Below are 24,773 nucleotides of genomic sequence, written 5' to 3'. Positions count from 1 at the left end.
AGGAAACTATGTCCAAATATTTCATGCAAATGCTGCTTATTCTAGGCGAGTTCTTTTTGCATGGAATGAAAATTCACTAAAATATCTAGGAGTAAAAAAAATCTTTGAGACCTGAAGATAAGTTCTCAGCAACAGGGGATATGCCCACTGTGTCATCAAGCTAGAGAGGGAGAAATGGCATTTAACTCCCTGAAACACTCTGCTTCAATATTTACCTGACAGCTTTGGTATCTTGACATTTTCCCCAGTGCATTTCTTCCTTTATCAGGTATTATTTTACAAGGGATTTCTTGTTACACAGAACTAACATAAATCAATCTATAACAGAGGAATTTGTTTAATACATTTATTCTTTTAAGAAGTTGCATGATCATATTTCATCGACTCGTACAATAGAAAAAAATACTACTAAAACAGAGTTTGTGGAGACTGGTGCATGGTAAACCTATTTAGTCTTCAGAGGTTCATTCTTAGATTTTAATGTTAAATAATAACAACTATTCATTTAAGCTGGTCTCACTGTATATCCTGACCGTTATGTTAGCAATTCCACACACAGCAGCTTATTGTGGTATCCTTTAAATATGAGAAATAAGAATGTTTTACTTTTCCATTTAAAGAAAAATAAGAGTACTGTATGTTACATGGCCCATGAAATATTGGCAGTGTGCTCCTTGGCTTTCATTCGTAGGACTGCGATACTGGAAGACCTCCTTTCAAACTCTGGCTTTGTTTCAAATGCATGTCCATTGGTAGCCCCGGTAAGAAGAGAGTCAGTGAAAAAATTGTTGAGGGGCACATGGCTGAACTGGTTCTGGTGGTTTGAAAACCCCGTGTAACTGGAATCAGTCCGAGGCGAGTGAGAATAAGGTGTCATACAGGAGGAAGTGTCACGTGGTACCATGCATGAAGTGACCACAGAGCCACCGCTTGCATTTCCTGCCCACAAATTGTTCTGAATCTGGAATATATAAAACAACAAATGTTACATTTACGCATTCTCACTTTTGTTACACTGTATTTACTATATTTTTCAGCTATTCATTGTTTGCTCTTGTTGGGTGGTCTATAATTACATTCTGAGTATGTAAAGCAATTACTGAAAAATAATTATTTGAAAAACCCACATACTTAACCACATAAGATACTCTCAAAACATGTCAATCCTTTTTTATAGTCATAATTTTTTTAAATGAAATCTGGAGGATTTAGTCATGATCCATGACCAATTCATGTGCTTAGAAAAGCGGTTTTAAAGATGGCTTTAAGTTTAAATATAGTTTTCATATTTCTAAACAAATGATACAATTTCATTTTTCTAAGTTCTATGGTTGGACTCAGTGTGGTAGTTTTTGTTGGAAACCATTGCTGACATTAAGCTGTTTGCTCTGTAGATATTTTTGATCAAACTCACTTTGGAAAGTGTAGCTTTTTGTTTCTTTTTATTTCCTACTGTCTTGAATACATAGCTCTGTGATTATGAGAAATATATATATGTATTAAACATTTATTCTATGACACATATGGTATAGTGAGGTTCAACAAAAGCATGACATGTAAAACAAATTTAGAATTTTAAAATATGACCATTACAAAATAATGGGAGCAACTGAAACAAATATTCAAATATTAGCAAAAACATATGGGTATAATATAAGTACTATATAACAAACATCACGTATAAGATTGAAAACCAGGTTATCATTTGTGCCCAAAAAATTCACATGTCATATCTTTAAATTTCTACAGAAAACAATTAGTGCAATATTACAAAAAAACAAAACAAAACCACAAACTTCTCTAAAGCTACTAGTATGTAAAAAAAACTAAGTAGAATTTGGATAATATGAATTTTAAATAGAAATTATCTTAGACCAGATATTTAAACAAGGATAGAAACAACAATCACATGCATTACTGGGAAGCACAGAGAAAATCATGACAAATAGCAGGAACTGAAAAAAGAAAAAGGAAAATGTTGCATTGGTATAGCATGGCAGAGAAATGCAGCCCTAGAAGATGAAATTTTTTTAAGAATATATGTCTTTTGCAATATTATTACAATAGATTTGAAATGGAACACAGCTGCAATATACATATTTATTGCATGTGGCTTTTTTTAAAAAATCATGATAATTACAATAGAATCATCAATTATTTCAACACTTACACAAATGATGTTTCCCAATATTTATTTTAACACAAAGATTCCAGTCTACTACATATGGCTTTTGATGTGCTTTACAACACCCACGCTTAAACTGTACTTTTAAAAACAACTTCTTTCTACTTAAAAGTAGAAAATATGTTAGCGACTCTTCTGGATCACACTGGTAGAGGTGCTACTCTATCGCTCAAGGAAGAACCACATAACCAGTGGCAAAACGAATAGGAAACCTGAACATCTAATTTCATCTCTTAGGTGGAGCTTCAGCAATTGGCAAGATGTTCATTTGAGCATTACTTTAATAATAGCTCATATATATGAACCTTATATAAGCTGCTTTAAATATGTTAAATCCATGCGAGATATCTAGGAATATATAATGGTATGTGTATGTATTAATCCTTAAGTTGTCATGGCCTATGTTGTTTTAATTTTGGCTTGCTCTACTCTATGCATCCCACTTCAGCCAAATAATGATGGGTGGCAATGACTGCTGAGTTGTGCATCTCAAACCAACAGGATGGGCTGTTGATGCCATTACTCTGTCAAACTACCTCTTCTAACTTGATTTGGGTGATTTTCCTCTGACATTCAATTAAACATTGTGCTACACTGAAAACCAACAGTCACATGTTTGACAAAAGGGCTTTCAGGAAATGAAAGTGAACTTACTCGCTTATTTAAAAAAAAAAGTGAAAAGCAAACTAGTGATTGAGAAAAATTATTTACATTTTATGTTTGTTAAAGGACTTCTCAATTTATACATAGTATTTAGAATTTATTATTAAAGTCATCTACTCATATTCTAAATGCCTAGAAATATATTTACCAACTAGGTAAAAAGGGAAAATAAGGAAGGTAATAAATACAAATTTAAAAAAGTATTTTCTCCCTAGAAGAATTAACATTAACCTACTTATAAGTTGTAAAGAAATTCTCCAGTTTCCAAGACATGGGAAAATGTTTTTATTTTGATCAAAACTTCTTATATGAGCATGGATTAGGCAAGTTTAATATGTTACTTTTGGTGAAAGGATTTCTAACATATGGAAATGTTCCCTGAACAGGACAGATCGGTAAAGTAAGTTACTGCAGTAATATCTTAGTTAGCCTTGGGGAGATACCCAGACATTCCCATGGGTAGCAACAGTGTCACTAATTTTTACTGATATGTTCTGTTTCCAAGATCTCGATCTCCCTTCACATACCCCACGTGTTGCTTTCATTTTTAAATTTCTAGTATGTCTTCATTTGGTTTTAGGGATCTACTTGGTTTTTAGATCAAAAGTTGTAATGTAAATCACAAAGATAATATCCCCAGTGAATTGAGGTTTTCCTTCTCCTAAAGCACTCATTTCCTCTGCATGTTGAAGCATCCAGATGACAATCAAAATGAGGCTCATAATAGCTGATAATTATCAATTAATTACCATGTGTCAGGCATTATATAAATGGTTTATGAAGACTTTTAACCATTTTAACACACTAAAAGATCTGAACTTTTACTATCCCCATTTTGTAGAAGGTACAACTATAGCACAGAGGACTTTGGAATCTTACCTGAGATTGCAGAACTGCAATGGTGATCAAATCTGAACCCAGGAAATCTTATGAAATACTACAATGATATAACAATTGCTCTTATGAGTTAAAATTGCTTATTTACTTATTAATAATCCTAACACTGTGGGGGTTCTTAGGCTCCACTCTCTGAAAACAAAATACGCAATGATTACTCAAACTATTTCTTCATCTTCAGGCCTAACACAACACATAATAAGAATAGAAGTTTATTAAGTGATTGAAAAATCTCTAAGAATATTAAATTTGGATTGACCCATCTTACAGATGTAATAAATATTGTATGAACAATGTATGCTAATTTATCTGAATTTTGTTTTATAATTTGAACTCTAAAATCACCATATCATATTTATTACCTTAACAGAAATCATGAAAACTACATGCCTGGACATTGCTGACTGTGTTCCCCCGGGTAGTTTTTTTCTCTATATTAAATATTTATTCTCCATCATAGATGTATATTCTTGGAGATTCTGATTCATTAAGCATAGAGTGTGGCTCAAGGGTTCTATATTAAAACAATAGCCATGATAATAATACACATATAAAATTCTGAAAAGCACCAGGAATTAGGAAACACAGTTGAAGTCCAGCTTCCTTCCACAAGCAAAAACCTCTCCTACTCTTTCAGTTATGTTCACTTACTCTGACAAGAAGCTCACTTGTCTTTTAAAAATCCCATTCTTTTTTGGAGAGCTGTGTAAAAAGCGAACTGTTATCTTCCTCTATCTATCCTATTTATTTTTCTTAAAACAACACAGAAAAAGTAGCATCTTTCTCAAATGTGGAAATCTTCAAATAGCATAGGCAGTTATTACACAATTGCAAGTCTCTCTTCTTTAAGGGTTCCTCATATGCGTGGCTTCCAGACTGCTCATTCCAGTTGCATTCCTCCTATATGCTGGAGGTTGTCAACACCCTTCCATTCACCCTCATCAACATCCGGCACTGCCAGCAGAACATCGTATTCTAGCTGTCATCTGAACACTGCAGGGGAAACCTCGCAGGTATCATTATTGTTCCAGATTGTCTACTTCTGTTAATATTTAAAGGCAATATTTAACAACAAAAGTTGATTGATCTTGTGGTTTACTAAATTTGTTGTCAAGGTAGGCACATCTACATTTCCTCCATGCCTCCACCAATTGAATTCTTACATAAGTGATCCTTCTAAAACTATAAGCTGGATCTACACGTCATATGGTCTAAAAAGCCATACAAAAATCTCACTCTCTGACTCATTACAAGAAATATTATATTTTCTGTTAAATTTTGGAATAGAAGAATGCATATTTTTTCTATATAGGACTGCTACTATTTTGGACCATTTCACTGACACCTACAATGGCAGTTCCCAGCACCAAATAAATTTTGGGGTGTTTCTGGTGCTTCCTAACTGTATAATGGTCAAAGACTTTACAACTGAGAACAATGTTATTAAAAATCTTTCATGTGTACTGAAAAAAAATAGAGACTGCCTGCCTTTGCACTTTTTCTCCTTTGTGTTTAAAAGGAGTGGAGAATCTAAAAACATTCCATGTTTTAATGTGTTTTGCAACATTTTTAAAAGTTCTAGGGGTATGTTCAAAGCACCGTTCAGGGAACTTAGCCTCCAATTAGCATGAATAGAAGTTCTGATGACTACTACACTTCACTTTGAACGTTTACTTGCCCCTTAATGTTTTCCTAATCAAATAAGAAGTTAACACAATTATTCCATGACTTTGAATTTTGGAGGAAAGCTTGTTTTTGTCTGATTCTTTTCAAACTAAAATCAAATTCATTTAATGTTCATTTTCCTTCTAAGGAATTAAAAGCTATAGATAAGACGGCTCATGTATATGTATATTATATGTGTATGTATATATAATACACAAACATTGAGAGTTCTTCACTGTGAATATATATTTGTCATCAGTTGCACTAATATGGTAAATCATGGATATGGAAATTAGCTTTACCTAGAAACTTAATTAGATATGTTATTTGCATAACCAAAAATACAGAGAAAATTTTAGTATGCTAAATGTAGTGTACATTTCAAATATATTTGCTGACTTTATTAAAGAGAGTAGTTTTTGAGACTTTTAAAAAATATCTTAACAGAAACATAAGTTTGCCAGTCTCTACCTTAGTTTTAAAGTAGTATGATGTATATAAAAAAAAACTAGTTTCCTGACAGTATTACATATTCTATATATTAATATTAGTGCTATATAGAAGACACTGGCCTATGGAATTTAATCTGGGTTTAATAGAGATACTTTTAAACATGAAAACATATGAGTAGCAATAATTCCTTAGTTTTAAAGCACCTCTAAAGCCAACTAAATAATATTTGTCTAGTCAAATAATTTTATTTAACCCTACCCCTTCTCTATACATAGACTGCTCCTACCTGCCACCAATATTCATATAATATATACACACACTCACTATATATACACATCATGCTAATATACACACTCTGCTCTCATACCACATGTCCACATGCTTCTTTGTTAAAGGTTGATTTAAAAAGACAGAAGTGAAGGATTCACAAAGAGGTGTTTGTGATCATATTATAGCAATAGCTTATTTGCATTTGAATCCCAAAGTTGATTTTGGTTTTTCATCTTTACATAATGATTACATTTATTGACTATGATGCATATTATTCAATACTTACTATATAGATTTATTACCACAATATCATTATGTAATTTACTAGATTTTTTATATAGTCTCTTTAAAAAATGTGGACATCACTTTCTACAAAAGCAGTTCAATTTTCTAGGAGACCATTACATTCTTTACTGGCCTATCCCTTCCTTTAAACTGTAGGGTGGTAAAACAGTAATAAGAATCACATGCTTAGTAACTTGTAGATATTTTTAGCTGCTGACTCTTTAGGTCCCATTAACTTTTCTAGTCACTACATCAGTAGGCTGCTGACAGGGAGAAAGAATTAAGTGGTTTATTGAAAAGAGAGTTTGCTCCCAGTGAACAACACACACTGAGGCTTTGTCCACGTGGGAAAAAATCCCAACTAAAATAATGCACAGTGAAAAGATCAGTGGAGCATGGCTAGGTACTACCTGAGATAAAAATGAGGGTGTATTTTCATCAGTGACTACTTATTAGATGTCATTTACCAAAGGAAAGTTAAGATAATAGATAAACATTGTTGAAATCATTTAACATATAGTATTATTAAGCTGAAGTGATTAGAAATTAGTTTATCTGAAAAGGGTCACATATTAAATATTGATTACTACTTTGATTTTTAAGATAAAATTCCATCTTATAAATATATACAGAGATTTGGAACAAGGAAGAATGCTTTTTCCATTTTAAAAAAACCACTGTTATATGTAACAGTTACATGAGACCAATAATCTGAGAAGAATGCATATATCTCTTATTGCAAAATTAAAGGCACTAAGTTTCATAAGAAATGTTAATGTCCAGAAATTTTTAGAATGACATCATATAAATTTGTTTAAATATTTTATTATGCAAGTAATATTTGAAATATGCTCCAAGTCAAAGGTATAAGAAACATTAAGGACATTTGTTTCTTTTATTTTAATGTTGGATGTGTTTGTAAATTTTATAGTAATCATAATTTTAAAATTTATAGGATGTACTTTATATTATTTAAAATGAGGTTTTTTAGGTCAACTCACTTAAAGAGTGCATAAAATCATAGCACTAGCATTTGCTATTTTATTTATTACTATCCAGCAAATTACATAAGGTATAACTTCATATACTTTCAAATTATTTTCCACATTCTTTTTCATGTATTTTAATACATACATGATAGCTGTTGCTGATTTATCAGTGCCTGATTCATTTTTAATGACATAATTCCCTTATTAAAACTAAGTTCACAACAAGAATCAAGGATTAAAATATAAAGTTTCCTTGTGAATTAATAAAATATAAATCAAATAAGCAAATACTTTCATTTGCACAGAATATTTATAATCTTAGAAATGACCATTTGATATCAAACATAAACTTTGAATTTATTCCTAAAATTCTGAATAAAGTTATAAATTATAGTCATCTTGCACTTATTTTAACAATAAATTGGACTTTTATTTTTGTGATTTTAAATCTACTATGAGTTTGTGCATTTTTTTCTGTTTCGATGCTCCATGATTTAGAATAAAAAAGAAAATCCATAGAAACATGAGGTTTAGTAAATATGGCACAGATAAAATTCTGGATTAAAGTTTTTCATAAGGTTCACTAACCTTATTGTTATTCACTAACAATAATAGTGTGAACTGCAAGTTTTAACCCACAGGTCTGTTCTCATAGACTTCCCAGGCTTCGATGGCTTAATTTCCCCCTGGTTCTTCTCTATTCTCCTGTAAGGTAGTTTTCATATGTATAAGAAACATTGGCACTCTTCAATTATTTATTTTTACATTTTTTCTTATTATTTATTTTGGTAATCTATTCTTTTTTATTTTCTCTTTCTTCTTAAAATATAAAATACTGTACACCTGAAACTAATACAAAATAATATTGAATGTAAGGCTATGATTGAAAAAATAAAAAATAAAATTTTAAATATATAAAATATTTATGGTAAACTCAGTTAAATATAATGTTTTAACAGTGATCACCTACTAAAAGCAAAAAAAATAGCTAGGTTATAATTACTGTGAAAAGTTATTACATCACAGTAAATTTGAATGTTACTTTTTTTCCAAAAATAAGTCTATTTTTGTAATCGAAAACATGAATGCACTTTGATTCTTTTAGAGGATATGCTTTATCTCTCTAAAGTGTATTTTCAACAAAATAAAAATTATTCACCAATTGTGTCCAGCTGTACCGTCAGCTAATTGATATTGAAAAAATCTGCCTCATGCTACACAGAATTTACTTTTTTAAAAATATATACATATATACAAATTATTTACACATATTTATATAAAACTTGTATGTATTTAATACATTTAATTGATTTTATCAATTATTGAAACCATATTTATTTGAATAATAGACAAATCATATTCCCAGTATGATTTTATATAAATAAATATTTGAGCTTTCAAGCAGTGGTAAATTGTACCATATCAATGTGACCTGTGGACCTAAGGATGCTAGTATTTTTGTCCCTCCATTCATCAGAAGGGTAGTTTCACTGTATAATTTACATGACCATCTCATTGGTTTCATTGATATGAGAATACTCATTACACAATACAAGTATAGCTATATTATTAACATTTTTCAAGGATTTGGGTTTTATTTTTATTTTAAACCCTTGGAAAAACATAGAAATAACAGTGATAAAATTGTAAGACTTTCTCCAAAGATAAAAGCCACTCCAGATGCCAAATTACTACACCACAGTTGTTCAAGGAGACAGGCTCCTTATTTCTTAGTTAGCTTAGTAAATGTAAACTTTAAGATTAGTACAAAAACTGGTAATAAAAGAGGGATAGGGTGAACAATATCTTCACAATTGCTATACTATTGCTTTATTATATCCTTTTAAAGTTGCATATTTACAATGTTTTAATTAGAATTCGTTAAACTAGAAATGTTAAACAGCCTTAATTTGTGTTTTAAGTTACCACAATGATTAAAAATGGTCTATAACTAGAATCTAACTCTTGGTATGTTCAAGCTCCAAGCAGCATATATTTATAATGTAATCAATTAAACAACAGAAAGCAAGATACTGTGCAGGTCTGTTTATATTTGGTAAGCATAAGTTTAGTTATGATTCTTACTATGTATTAAGTAAAAACTCATTAAAATTTTTGAGAGAAAAAACTTCAATTCCTTTTTTGAAATTTTTGATGAAAATATTTTTTTCATGAGACTATAATATTGGTAGATAAAGAACATACTCACACTTTCCTAAAGTTACCATGCTTGGTTATCTTAATTTAAAGAAGAGAGCGTATTATCTGAATTTGGTTTTTCCCTAGATCCCTAAATAGTAAATTTACTCACAGATTGAATTAATTTACTACTACAGCATAAGAGAATAATCAAACCACTTAGATACTTTTCTGTTGTAGGAAAAAAAGATGACTAATGGCTACTATGGAATGGTTACTATTTACTGAGCACTCATTACATACTAGGTATGTCCTTAACAATTTGCATGCATTATTTTGTTTAATTCTCATAAACATCATATGAACTTTTATTCCATTTTTATGAATGAGGAGAAACATTTCTAGAAGTTAATTCATTTGCCAAAGGTCTAAAACCTATTAAGTGGTATAGGCAGGATTTGAACCCACTATTCTCTATGAGGCCCATAGTTATACATTAACTCCTGGCTCTCATCAATTCTCAGGATTTAGCTCAGTAGACTGTAAATCAACCTAATACTCTCAATAAGAGAAAAAAAACTTGATGATAATGATGCTCATTATCATCTATAGCACCACCACAAAAACCCCTAGCACTAACAATTTTACAAAATAAAGAATCTGAAGATTAAGGATGTAAAGAGACTTATCTAAAGTTTCCCAGCTAGTAAATGAACAAGATAATGCACAGTTAATCCAAAGCAAATCTAAGGGTATAAAATTAGAGTTTCTTGTAAGAATGAAGGTCAATTATAATCTTCCAGAAATTTTTATACCTTAACAAAACATATTACTCACCAATATATTCATCAGAATAGTTATTTTAAAAATGCTTTAGTTTGGATAAATTAGAAACAAATTAGAATCTAATGTTGATAGATGCTTTCTTCCCTTTTCAGCTCAAGGGCAAAGGTCTTTTGGTTTACTGGGTCTAGTTTGCATCAAGAAGTGTTTAAAGAATTTGGTACAAATATCACCTAGTTTGTAATCTGTCCACAAAGCAGGAGATTTTGTCTGGATCATTTGTGTAACCCCCATGCACAAAACAGTACTACACACACTCTATTTACTGGATAAAATGCAAATAACTTTGGAGGAAAAGGGGATTCTGCAAAATCTTTCTAGTCTATCCCTTTTAGCAGAGAGGAAATTGAGGATCAAAAAGGAAAAGCTAATTGCTTAAGATCACAGAGCTGGATAACAGCAGAAATTCAAGAAATCAACTGTTTTATTCAAAATTGATTCACTTTAAGTTTATAACGTACTCCTGGATAAATACTGAAGTGAAACATCTATCTATCCAGTGTATAGACAAGGGCTGGCAAAAGTAGGTTTATAGCTGTGGATATATTTTGGGTTATTATTTATAAATTATTGTATTATTTATTTGTATTACATCTGTGAACCTGCTTTCGTCCACTCCTGTATAATTTGATTAATACTGTTGTGATACAAAGGTAAGAATTCAGTCATCTTTTTAAATACTTTATATAGTAAACTGGGTGGCAGACATTGTATACAACCCATCACAGTGTCAGTGAGGAAAGTGATGTGCTGATTACAGAAGGGTTGAGAAGGGGTTTCATGGAGGAAATGGGGGTTAGTTGAGGGGAAAGGAATCCAAGATACAGGGAACAGATTTAGCACAAGGAACTAGACAGGTTTTTAAAAAGTGATCTGTTGGAAAAGATCACGTAGTTCAATTTACCTAAATCGCAGTGTTGTTGAATGGCAAGTGATATTGTGAACTGAAATAAAGGGTTTTTTAAAAAATACTATTTTTCAGTACTACCTTAAGGTATTTTATTACTGACATGACACCACTCACTTTCTTATTATTTCTTTGCCATCAAATATGAGTAAGCTGAAGAAAAACAATATATGAAAAAGGTCTAAAGCTTTTTTAAATGCTTTACATTGTTACTTTATAAATTTAGAAAGAAAAGTGTTTTGGCTTTCCAAAGTAATTTGATGTTTTAGAGTCAAGAGTTAACTATTTCATTGTTCAATGGTACACTACAGAGATAATGTTACAGAAAATACCCTGGACTCCAGAACTCAGAAATCCTGGGCTCGAATTCAATGAGTTAATGGCTATAAGAAGAAAGCCTGGCTTAAAATAAGCCCTCAACTGGTAGTTATTACTTTTACTGTTATGGCTGTTGTTGCTGTAGTGCAATGAAGACCAGTGGAAACAAAGTATTCAGAACATTTTAGAAAATATGAATTACTCTCCACAAGTAAACCCATTATATGTTATATATATATATATACCTTTATGCTAAGTAAAATTATTATCCAAACTGAGCAGGCTTGAGGGGATCATTTTCTAAAGCACCTATGTCTTTCATATATCTCTGAGATGCCTTTGCTTTCCTGCCCAAGTGCTAATTCTTTATTTCTGTCCTGCCTCCAAAATTTTTTTAGTTCCCAACTGCTTTTGTAATTAATACCTTTTTCTATAATTAGCAATTTTGGCTTTTATCATTCTATTTTGGTTTCTATTTTTCCCATGACACATTTCTATTTTCAAACCACATGATAAAAAAACAAATTTCCTTTAGGCTGAAGCATGGAGACATGATCTTGTCATAACTATTTTTTAAACAAACTAAAAAATAAACCACACATTTTTAATTTTTAAGTTAAAACAAAACTTCCCCTAACTGTCTCCAATACCTACAGTGGGGAGTGAGAGACATTTGATTTCAAAATTTTGGGCAGCCAAACATTAAATGATCTACCAATATAGAAACGCACTATGGATTTTATAGTATTGATTTCTGTTTTTGTTCAGAAATTGCACTGTCAAAATAACTTCAACATATGATCACCACGCTGCCATACTTAAATTATGAGGTGATATAACCAATGTACATGAATTAATGAGAAGCCACGGGGAGAATTCGTGCAAAATTCCTGTGATTTGCGAGGGGAAATTTTAAACTAGTTCTTTGCTGGAGTGAAAAAGACTGTCAAATGTATAATTTGTATAATTTTCCTTTCTTGTTTGAGCTGCTAGTTCGCCTCATCCAGCTAATTGTTAATATCTAAAGCTATGCGACACAATAATAAAATGGCAAGATAACCCTACTGAAAAGGGCACCTAGTCAGGGTATATTAAGTTAAATTAAGCCATCATAAAGAGGTTAATTGGTGCCCTGCACTGTTATAAATGTTTTATGTTATGCTGAAGAAGAAAGAGGAGTTAGAGATAATGCAACCAAAAGCAAGAAACAGGAGTAAAAAATAGGCAGAAATGGGGTTTACAGGAAATGGAATGAAGACTAAAATAACAAGGTACAAAAAAAGATATAATCAAGTGTTGTGGGATAAACTTATCAGACTAGTTAAAGTCAATTTGAAAAGAGTTCACAATTTATGACTTAATATTTCTAAAGTCACCATAGTCAACTAGTACAAAATTATATAATGTACATGCTATGTCCATTACTTTTATTTTTATTTCACTGGCTGTGACTACATTTTATTCTCTCCTTAACTAAACTTCAGACTCAAATAATGCAATTTAAGCTGTGTGCTCCTGTGGTATGAATTTGTTAATCATTCAATTATTTAAACATAAATGCTGGGGCAGCCTGTATTAAGGGTTAAAATCTTGCACTTGGTAGCTAAAATGCCTCTGGTCAAATCCAGGCTTCACCTCTAGTGAAAGTGAGTAAATATCTCATCTCTCTGTGCCTCAGTTTCCTCATATGAAACATGGGAATAATTAGTAACACATACTACATAAGGCTGCTGTGAGGATTACATGCATTAATATTCACAACCTGCTTAGAACAGTGCCTAAAATAGTAACAGCTAATGCAGTGTCCCCAGCTTCTCCGTGAAAACACTGCAAGGCCGGATCTCCTGGAGCTTATAGCCTAGGGGGGAAACAGCCTGATAGCCCTCTGTTTAGAACTGGGGGCGGGGGAACAGGGCGGGGCGGGGCAGGGGAGGGCAAGGGGGGTTGGGAACTTACCTACAAAGCACAAAACTATTTGGTGAGTAAATTTCATTAGCTCTATGATAATAAGTAACCAGGAGTGTATACATGCTTTTAAACAAGAGAAAAAATAAGGAAACTACTTTAAGATGAACTTTTAAAAGTAAGAGACACAAGATTCTACTTAAGGCAGGTGTGGCATTTATTCAGAAGGTACCCCTAACGTTTTGTCTTCTAGCAAACTGCAGTGCAAGGCTAAGCCACAGCCGCCCTTAGACACTCACCTTTAAGGAACTACTTGTGTGATCACAGAACAATTCCTTAGCTCACCTGGCTCTGGTTTCCTGACTTCTAAAATGAAGTAGAACAAGGTAATCTCTAAGGCTTTTTTGTTCACATATAATATTACATGAATAAATCTGGTGAATTTATCTGGAGGAGTGAAGGTCTCAAGATAGGTTTTTAAGGGTCAAAAAGGTATCAGAAGCCAAAAATAGACAAAAATAAAGGACTGGATTCACGCTAACAGGGTATGAATTTGTAGTTGAAGAAAACGAATACCTTAAGTTCGGGGCTGTGATAATTTGGCTACTGGACTGTCAAGATATTCCACCGACAAAGATGTTACATATTGGTTATCACAGTGGTCTCTTACAATGCATAGCATTAAACAATGAAGAATGAAATAGCACATGGCTTGTTCCTTGTGTGTCCCTAATCATGTGCCAAATACAGTTATTGATAATTCAGTATTAGGAAAAAGTAATACTCATTTAAATAGACAAAAATATGTTTTATTTACATGCATTAGAAAGTATGAAAAATAAAAAAATCTCTAAATTAAAAGGAAAAATTAGAAGAAAAAATTCTATTCTGTGAAATGAGAGTTCCCATTATAAAGAGATGCGTTTAACATTATAAATATTTAAAATTATAACCAGTACTACTTCTATATACATTTTAAGAAACAAAGGGCTAAATGTTTCCTTAAAACAGTGAGAAACTTCAAAGCTGAAAAGACAACATAGAAAGATACATTATTTTTACGTGGAATAAAGGTTTCATATCCTACATTTGACACTAGGTTATGTATGGATGAGTCATAAAACATTAGCCACAGAGTGAGCAGTGGCAAACAATTTTTAATATATTTTTAAAAGTTAACAAGGGAGGTAATTCTGAATAATTAAAATGCAGAGTAATTGACAAACATATTCTATTGAATGGTGCTACTTTAGTTGTTGCAGTGTATACCAAGGAAGAGAGCCTGAAATATGTTTAAAAGAATGGCTCTGAAAGATAATAAAAACAAAATAAATATTTTGGGGAAATAAAAATCTAAAAAACATGAAAAAAGTCTTCTGGAGCTTAAAATTTTCATTCCTAACTATTAGATATAATAAAGTCTATACAAGCCCTGTTAAGAGTATACACACCACATCCATTTTCCTTGATTGGTATTTCATGCACTTTACCATACCTGTGGATAGCTGTCAGTCCTTGGCAAAACTGATATATCATAGGTGGCAGCAAAATGGCTTTTGGCTTGTTGTATTTGGCCATAACGTTCTCTTTTCCTCCACTTGGCCCTTCGATTTTGAAACCAAACCTAATTTTTTAAAGAAGTAGAATTTTAGCCAAAGAATATTTGATAATACAAATGGGATGTTAAAAGACTCAAATCAGACAGGTAAACCAGGTCAATAAAATTACTAATAAAAGAAATTTCTTTATCAGAAAAGGATCCACAAATTTTATTTTCTATTTTACCTTGATGTAAGTGGTATGTTCATGAGACAGTATGAAATAAGTTAATACAGATAAATAAGATGCTTTAAAAGCATGTATTTAATATATCTGATCCTGTTTTTTCATTTATGAAAAATAAAAAGAAATTAGATTATATGACCTTGAAGACTCTGTACATCTCCAAATTATTATGGATACTCCTCCTCTCAGAGAAAGCTGCAAGTATGAAAGCTACTGATGACTTTCTAGTTTGGGGTTATGCACATAATGTTAACCCAGCCAATTTATAAACAAATGAGTATCTGGGTCTGTCAAAACAATGATATTTAAGCATTTCACAAAGTGAACACTCTTCTTGGTTGTAACCATTCTTAGATACCCTTAGAAAAATTTAAACATAAAGATTTTGCCTAAAATATATAGTATCAGCAGAAATATCATGATTATTTAGAAACAGATAATATTAAGATTACATATACTACTGGGCATGATAAAGACAAAAGGTAAAATGGAATCATCTGAAGTTGACTTACAGTTTTAAATATATAAATGTGCTTATTACACAAATTACACCACTTATATCATGTATCTTCCCTTATAGAAAATACTCAGCAATCTTAAAAATCATTTCTCCAATTTAAAAGACTTACAGGTAATATAAATAATAAAAAAACAATAGACAAGATATAACCAAGTGTGAATAAAGCCTGTGAGTTAATGGGGCCTATACAGGGTCACCATGCTCTTATTCTTATTTGTCTAATTTCATACTAATAATATTTATCATAACAACTATCTTCCACAAAGGGTTAAATATTCACTAATTCATACATATAGCTCTCCAGAATCTTCATTTTAATCTTTTAATGCATTAAAAGAAGATATAGAAAATTATCTTCAATATGTATAAACTGACATTTTTCAGCAGTCCTTACACAAGCAGCTTCCAGGAAGCTCTTTAGTATTTACAGAACTATGTTCAGAATATATAATACTTAGGAAAGAAGCTGGAAATCAAATATAAAAATGCAAATTGTAAAAAGCCATCCATTAAAAGTACTCGATATGTTTACTCTTTTTCAAATTCAATTGTAACCACACTTACGAAAACATGTTAATACTCAGTTTAGTGTGTAAGTATATATTGCAAATTTAAGATGGCACTTTGAAGAGTTCTCATCACTTAAAACAAGGGAAAGAGAGCTACCTATTCAGTATGGTTACTTAGAACACTGCTGGCAAATGTATATTATGCGTTATGCCCAGGCTCAAGACAACAGAAACAAACTAACCAAACAAAACATATTTCCTTGCTGCCTCCTCACATAGGCACCAAAGGCATACTGGAGAAATTTAGTAGTGAGGATTTTTTTTTTCACTGAGAAAAAGATCTTGACAATCTCCTTAAAATGGATGCCAATTACCACTCCAATGTGAAAAGCAGGAAAGAAAATTAACCTGAGTAAATTAGGTTCAGGTTGGCTCTCTGTGCATGTTCTTAGACAAAAATTAATCGGGACTTGATGAAATGTTAAGGGGAAAACATGCATTTTGCACAGCTGATGGATCTGTAGGCAAACATATTTCTGTATGGTTACAAGCATAACCAATTTAAATATATGAACACAAAACAAAAAAGAACACATGCAGGACTTGTGGTAACACTTGACAATTCTAAAATTTTCTGTTAGCATCAACTTTCTATATATTTACTTCCTGAACTATGATAAAGTAACCATTTGCCTCCACAACTAAAGAGAAAACCTGCTGCTTGTTATTCCTGCACCACCAGATGTTGTGTTTAATGATGTGAAGGCCTTACAATGGCTTAATCTTCAGAAGAAATACTATTATTACCCCACTAAGAACAAATTTTTTTCACTCATTCATTTCTCTATTCTAGTGGTACATGGGAACTGCAAAATTCAATATTTTCTTATTTAGAGTAATGAAGACATGCCAAAGAAAAAAACCATTCTCCTGAATTACTGTATTTGGAACCTAATAGAAGGTAGTGTAAGAAGACCAACAATAATAAAAATAAAATATGCCTAAGGGGTGGAATTTTACCCACCATAATTTTTCCTTCTCAAATGATTAAAAATTTAGTATATTAAATCATCCAAAGTTGAGTGACTATTATTAAGGTCATTATTTCTATTGTCTTTGCAAAAACCATGTAAGTTATCTAGAATTAAAGTATTGAAATGGAACAACACCACCAGCAACTACTAACGTTAGAAAACTGTAAGCAAGTTTTATGACCTTTCTTTAATTAAATACAGTAAAAATGGATTTCATACACATAACAATTGGGAATTTGTGAGATTGTTTCATTTTTTTTCTTTATTTTAGTACTACTTTAACTTCAATAAAATTATAGATTTACAAGCTATTATTTTTTTAAAAAAGCTTACCAATACCTACTATATAACCTTTAAAACATCCTCAATAGCTGATAAAATAGAAAAACAAAATACATGCTTATTAAATAGATAACTATGATTCTGTTTTTGCACTTTAAAATTAATTTTTGAAATCAGAGCTATGTTAAGATATCTGTTCTTTTTAAATAATCCATGGTTTTTAATGCCCATATAATAACTGAAGTATTCTTTTGTTTCCTGTTATGTGGATTGTTAAATTCTTTGCAAGTAAAAAGAAATTTTAGTAGACCTACATGTAAACATTAGAGTGTTCTACATCTTCAAATAGTTCCTTTAAAGCGAAATGCAACTGCTGAATTATTCTGTCCTCCCACCGCCTACCCAGCTCCCCACCCAAGGCCCTCCTACGGCTCCTACCTGGACCCTAGCCTCAGTGAGCTCTGTCCTCAGAGCAAGCTGTTCTCTGACGTACACATCTGGATAATGGGTTTTCTGAAAGACCTTCTCCAGCTCCTCCAGCTGCAAGCTGGTGAAGGTGGTTCGGTGTCTCCGCTTCTTACTGCTGGATACATTGCTGTCACATTTATCCCCAAGTTCATCCAGTTCTCCCTTCTCTTGCATCCCTTTCACGGGAGACATCCGGAGACTGTTGCAGTTGTCCATTGCTCTGTTTAGTTCTGTGTGAAGAGGCTGTCCTTCTACTTTAGTGATCCCATAGTTCACTGTGCCCAGGAAGAAAACAACAGTTCTCAGCATTGTGAAGCATTTTGATGAAGGAATTCAGTTGAAGTAATTTAGAGCATCAGGAAAGCAGTCTGCTAATGATTTATTATGCCAGTATTAATGAAATCATCACATTATGTACAATTATTAATCCACTTTGAGCAGGTTTAAGGCCTTTTAAAAAATGCCTAGATGAAACTCATGCAATTTGCCAAAATTCACAGTTCTACAGGGCTAAAGCAATGTTTATGCACCTAACTTATAATTAAATTAAGGTAGTCAAATTAAAAGATGCTCTAGATTAGAAAAACCTAAGAGAGCATAATTTTTTTAAAAACTGAACCAAATTTATTATAAGTAATACATTTATTCATTCAGTGCAGACAAAATTAACCTACTTACACGACCCAAGAAAGAATTTCAATTTTAAATAATATCTGTAAACCAAAATCCAAACTCTTCCCCCAAGTTATCTTCCTCCTCTATGCAAAATGTATAAATTTCTGACATAATATTGTTTCTACTATATTTTTGACATTTCAACTGCATTTAATTTTTTCAAAAAGATATCCAAATTTCAAAATGAATTTTATATCAGTTTCTGAAAGTGTTTCCTATACAAAAAAAGACAGACTTCTTCAGCTTAAAAATTTATTTGCAGCTCTTTCTATGTGTCATATTTATTCTTAATTTATAAAATATATTTTACCACAGAGAGCTTTATTCTTCTCTAGGAAAGCACAGAAGTTAAAACACCTATTAACAGATTACAATGAATATCATCTGGCATTCTGTTTAGGGATGTTTTAATTCCAGTGATTTCCTCCAGATTTGATTGCATGCTTGAGGTATGATATAAAACAAAAATATATCATGTGGTGCCACACACACACACACACACACACACACTTAATGCACGTAATAAAATGGGAGGCATTAAAAAATAAGGATAGTCAACCCAGCCAGAACAATATTTTCCAATCAACTGTCATACTTTTTTCATTTTTGTCTGTTTTTAAATAATCTGCCAAAACATATTTTTACAACTGCTTTAATCATTATACAAATATTGAAATTTCATACCTATATAACTGAAATGCTGAGTAGTTTTTGTGCAAGTTGTGAAGTAAAACTAAATATAAAGAAGAGTCACCACTGATTAACAATACGGTTTTGTCTCCGTGGGCAGAGTTAAATGGGGGAACTTCGGTAATTAGGGAGGGGGGAGGGGAAGCAGTCCGCAAAACTACGGGCATCTCGGAAGACAGGAACTCCAAAATTTAGCGGACTGCTGCCTAGATTCATCTTACTTCTTTCATATTGTAACTAGTCCTGGTAGAGTGATATTCATTTAAAAGTTGATAAAGTATCAAAAACCACCTATTTCTTTTCTTATTTTGAATTCCCGACGGTTTAAAATATTATGATTGAGGTCTATCCAGCAGTCAACACAGGACATTAGAGAATAATTTTTTTTTTTAGAAAAATCCTGTCCATTCAAATAACTTTACGTATGCATCTAAGAATCCCAAAGATCTAAAGACACTGAAGTCTAAAAATACATCCAGAAAGCCAAACAGTTAGTGTATTAAAAATTAAAAGTATGTGTTTGCGTCTTTCCAAATAAATGACTGAACCGGTTTAACTGACTTTCTCTGTCGTTTTCGTCTTTATTTTTGGTTTAATATTGCAAGTCAAAGGTAACTTGTTAACTCTGAATAAATAAAATATATCAGGTTTTTTTCCCCCAGCTTACTATGTACAAAGTAGTATTTAGAAAATGAGCTGCTATGAGCCAGTGCCTTGTCAGATTTTCAACCTCCGTTAAAATAGGGGGCAGGAGGCTTGTTGTAAATATTTCACACTTAATTCGTTTGTTATTTTAAAGTAACCCGCTCCTTACAGCTTAACTGTGGAATATATACAATGATAAGGAAAAGTCCTCTTGGAATTGTAAACTTGCTTTAGCTGTCGCGATCTGAAAAAAAATAGGTTTGTATTGGGTTACAAGATAGAAAAGATGGTTTGTTTTGATAACATTTTGACTTTGAGATACTTGGCCATTCAAAGTTGGAGATTTCACCCAGGAGCATTCCGAACGGCTTCTGAGGTGGCTTTTAATGTGAAGCCAGAAAAACAGACAACGCAGAAGTCCGGGGTGAGGGAACACGCCGGGGTTCTTTGCCCGAAGCCATTTAAAGTGACTGGTGTTCCAAATTTATGTCTTGTATTGCAAACCCAAAGAAATCACAAATTCGCCCGAGCTAATCTCGCAGCCCTCCACCTTCACAAAGAAGCCTATCACTACGCCTCGGAAAATCACAAAGGTTTTTCATCTACAGGCGTTCAGAGCTTTCTTATTCGTGACGACAGTGACGTCTTCTAACGAGCTGTGATCGATTTCAGCTCCTGCTGCCGGGGGCAGCGCGGCGAGCTCGCAGAGGAAGCGCCCTGTCTTGACTCAATTACGCTTTATTTACCGCCCTATCAGTTTACGCCTGGATGCTGGATGGAGGGACGCCGGGACCGTGGGGGACAAGGCTGGGCGGCCGAAAGAGAACCGCGGGGAGGCAACGCGGGGCCGAGCCCTCCCTTGGCCCTGCGAAGTCGCCGCTGGCCACAGCACTGCTTCCTCCAGCGGGCACTGTTCCTCTGCCTTCCTCCGCCCTCCGGCTTCTCGCTCGCCCTTTCTTTCTTCCCTCCCTGCCTTCCTACCTGCCTTCCTCTCTGCCTGCCTCTCCCCGCACTTCCGATTTGCAGACCGGCTCCCGCGACGCGAGCAGGGGCTGGCGACTCACCGCTGCTGTCCTGACAGGGTGAGGTCCTTTCCAGGCGCACGTGATGCTCCGCGCGGGGCAGGGGCCCGAAGGCCTGCACGCATTTGCCTGCCGATGCTTTGCTGTAAAAGGACTCATTGTCCAGTGTCTGCATAACATGCTCCAACGCGCCTCCTGCGCCCATGTAAAAGTCACTGTTTTTACTCGGTGGGCTCTTCAAGGCAAACTTCTCGCTCAGAAACTCCATACTCCTGGTAGCTGTCGCGGAGCTCCTGGGGCGCGGAGGCTGGAGACACTGGGGGAGGGAAAGGGTGGGCGGGAGGAGGGAGGGCCGAGAGGAGGGAAGGGGAAGCGAGGGCTGCGGTGCGGGGAGCTTGCCCCGCTCCCAGCCCTTTAATACGTCCCGGCTGGAAAGGGGGCACCCGAAGTTGCTTTTATATCTTGAAACTCAGCTGGGCTCCTCGGGCAACCTCCCAGCTCTAATGAATATGAAAATAGGCAGGCTACTAACTCCACCCCGGGTCCCCCTCCGCCCCCACCCCACCCCACCTTCCCCCACTTCCCCGGGCAGGGCGCGTCCAGGCCTAGGTTAGACAGACAGCTCCATTTCAGACAAATGCCAGGAAGGACGAGGTCCCGACACCCAGAAACATTGTCGCAGCGACAGTGGACTGGCATTTCGGAAGAGCTTGGTGAGATCGCAAAGCAGTTAACCCTCCACTCCCCACTCTCTGCGCCCTCCCGGCCAGCCCGCCCCCGGCCCCCACCCCGCCCCCACGCCGGCCACTTACTACCAGAAAAATTTAGAGGCGTCTTAAGAACTTGAAAGGAAGTATTGCTCTGAAGGGCTTTTATTTCACCGTAAATCCTTTATGTGGAAGATCCGCATTAATCCGAAGCCCGATAAACCAGACACATTGACAGCTATTAACTGGTATGGCAGTGGTAGAGGGGCCGCTTCTGCTTCTAACCCGGAGCAGCTCTGCGACCCGGCGCTCTGGGCGCTTTGGAGACGATGGCCTTTCCTTTCTTGCTGGAATGCGGCGGTGGGTGGACTTGGTGGCGTTGGATGGGAGAGGGGAGGCGAGCAAAAGGCATGGAAACCGTTATACCAATACCATCCTATTCCTACACTTTCCTTTCCAGCCTTCCTCTTGGTCCACGATTTTATCATTAGATCCAGATTATTTTTAAAAAACTCGATAAGAAAACTGCCTCCAAGGGGTCCTCAGTATAGGCCAGAGGGGGGCTCGTTACACAAAGGTGTTTGTGAAAGAGGACGGCCTTCCGCGTTGTTTTTAACACTATTATTTTGACTCTTAAAGAAACGCGATGGAGTTACTTTAAAGAGCGCGTGCAGAGAGCGAGAGACGCGCGCGGAGCTAGGCGCTGGGGAGAGGCGGTGTCCCAGCAGCGGGCAGGTCCCGATCTCCGTTCCCGCCCGAGGGGATGGTGAGGAGCGTCGGGAGCTGGCCGCTGTGGGAGGGCCGGGCAGCGCTGCAGGACTGAGGATCCCTGCTTGGCTTTGGACTGACTCGGGCTTCCGTGGAGCCCGCGGCGCCGGAGGGAAATGCATTGAGGGCCTTGGGCACGAAAAGGCAGCCATTTGCAAGAGGCCTCTAAAACTGGCAAATTTGGTGAAATGCTCCCACAAGTTGGGGGCTGTAGCTTGCACCTTCCAAGAGAAGCCTCTGCTCCAGGGATTGTCTCACAGGTCCTGGTGTGCCCGTCACGTTTCCCCGGGCCAGCCTAGCAACCGCGCCGCGACCTTCGGAACGTCGGAAGGCCGTGGCCCAACTGTTGAGGGCATCCGGATATCCGAATGCGTTCGGAAATGTCCACCCTCTTCGGGGTCTTGGCTGACCTAAGACTCGTTGGCAGGCCCTCTTCGAGGCCAGGACAGGCCGCAGCTAGGAAGGAAAAATCATGGAGCGCTGCGCACCTCAGAGCTGCTCTTAGGCGCTACCCCAGAAGCCAGGCCGGCCCAAAATACCCAGGTTGGGCCTGGCGGGAGCCGAGCTGGCGGCTCGAAGCAGCCTCTCGCTTGTCCTGAGTTACTTCCCCCGAGTTGGGACACAGGCAATCAGTTCTCGTGGCGCCGCGCTCAGAGTGCTCTTGAGCGCGCAGTCAGGTTCTGGCGAGTTGACACTATTCCTGTAATTATGTTGCTTTTGTAGTATTATTATTACTGTCTCCTGAGCACTGCATCGGCCCCAACAACGAACTGTTAAATCTCAAGGGGGCGCAGTCAAAGAAAAGCTTTCTGGGACTTTGCTCTGGGAGAAAGCCAGATTGCATCTAGGCTCGGGACCTCCAAACCTGACATCCCCCAAAAAGCCCAGTAAAGGCTGTGGCACCCCGACCTGGCTTAAGGAGAAGCAGCCATGAGCTTCCTGGGCACTTTCTAGCCGGTTCCTGGGCCGCCCCTGCGGGAAAGTTGAGTGTAGATTTATCTACGCTCTCCTGTGTGGGTTCATGCTTTTTCATTCCCTATCCCCGCTCTGTACCTTGCCTTCAGATATTTTGAAAGTCTGATTTCTCTAATAAACGCAGGGAGGATAAGAGAAATGACCATTCAGTGGGTTATTTGCCCCTAAAAACTCACAGCAGCAACAACGCCTTGCAGACTTGAGGACATACACAAACAACTCCTAGCTATAAACTTAGTTATGTCCTGGAGCTCTGTCAGCGTGTTTATAAATATGCGCCTTACAAGCTCTAAATTCCCTGAAAAACATTCGGTGTCTTATAAATGAAAGACATATGATGCAAGCTCTCGAGTACTTGAATACCAATAAAGGTTCAGCATCTAGGGGAAACTACAGGGAAGCCAGGAAGGACAGCTGCCTAACAAGTACTTTCCACTCCTTACCTCAGACCCACTTTTGATGATGGTAGTTGGGAGAATGGGTGCCAGGTGTCACCAACCCCACTTAACATCCCCAGAACCTCCTGGAAATGCAAATCTATTACACAGAATCCTGTGTGTTTGGGGATATGTAACCACATGTGCCTATAACAGAAGAACAGCTAATGGCAAACTCCCATAAGGAATGCTTAATCTGCAGTTTTTGGCAAGAATCTGGGTCTCTGGTTGCCAAGAGCTTCATTTAATGGGTTTTGAGAGATTGAGATGGAGTTTAGCGTAATAATACAGCTCTAGCCAATGGTGCATTAATAATAAATTTTAAATAACACTAGTTACAACAACAAAAATTAAATGATTTCTGGAGGGCACAAGAAGAGAGCAGAAATCAGATGAGATGCTGTCTCACCTTCCTTAAGACATACATGGGCTTTTTCTACCTGATGCTTTGACTCTAACCGTCTTGGAAAATGACCATACCAGTGCGTTGATAAATATTTTCAGCTACTCTGTCCAGACTGGCATGGCATGACTGTTTCCTCCTCAGAAGGCTTTCAAAACTTTCTCCTAACCCTCATTCTTTACCTCAGCCCTCCCCAACTCCAAATAGTCACCTTGGTCTGTGCCCCAGGAGCCATCAGCTGGCACGTAAGACCCAGTTCATTAAGGGAAGTCCTAACTGGAATTTTATTTCCGCAGGCTCAGCCCGTCACCCTCAGGCTACCACTGTCTGTTTT

General features: G+C 35.7%; 1 protein-coding gene across 1 annotated transcript; it reads right to left on the bottom strand.

The window, feature by feature from the left end:
- Positions 1-531: 531 nt before the first annotated feature.
- On the bottom strand, positions 532-21,508 carry ALX1 (ALX homeobox 1). Its single transcript, XM_054579835.1, has 4 exons — positions 21,192-21,508; positions 18,088-18,392; positions 15,015-15,143; positions 532-961 (listed from the first exon to the last, which is right to left on the bottom strand). Exons 1-4 carry the CDS (start codon positions 21,415-21,417, stop codon positions 641-643), a joined length of 981 nt encoding a protein of 326 aa, XP_054435810.1. The 5' UTR covers positions 21,418-21,508; the 3' UTR covers positions 532-640.
- Positions 21,509-24,773: the final 3,265 nt, after the last annotated feature.

Source organism: Pteronotus mesoamericanus, unplaced genomic scaffold (assembly GCF_021234165.1).
Source record: "Pteronotus mesoamericanus isolate MK-2021 breed Mesoamerican mustached bat unplaced genomic scaffold, CSHL_Meso_final contig_56, whole genome shotgun sequence".
Classification (NCBI taxonomy): Eukaryota; Metazoa; Chordata; class Mammalia; order Chiroptera; family Mormoopidae; genus Pteronotus; species Pteronotus mesoamericanus.
The sequence above is the reverse complement of the archived record's forward strand: the minus strand, read 5'-3'. Positions and strand labels throughout refer to the sequence as shown.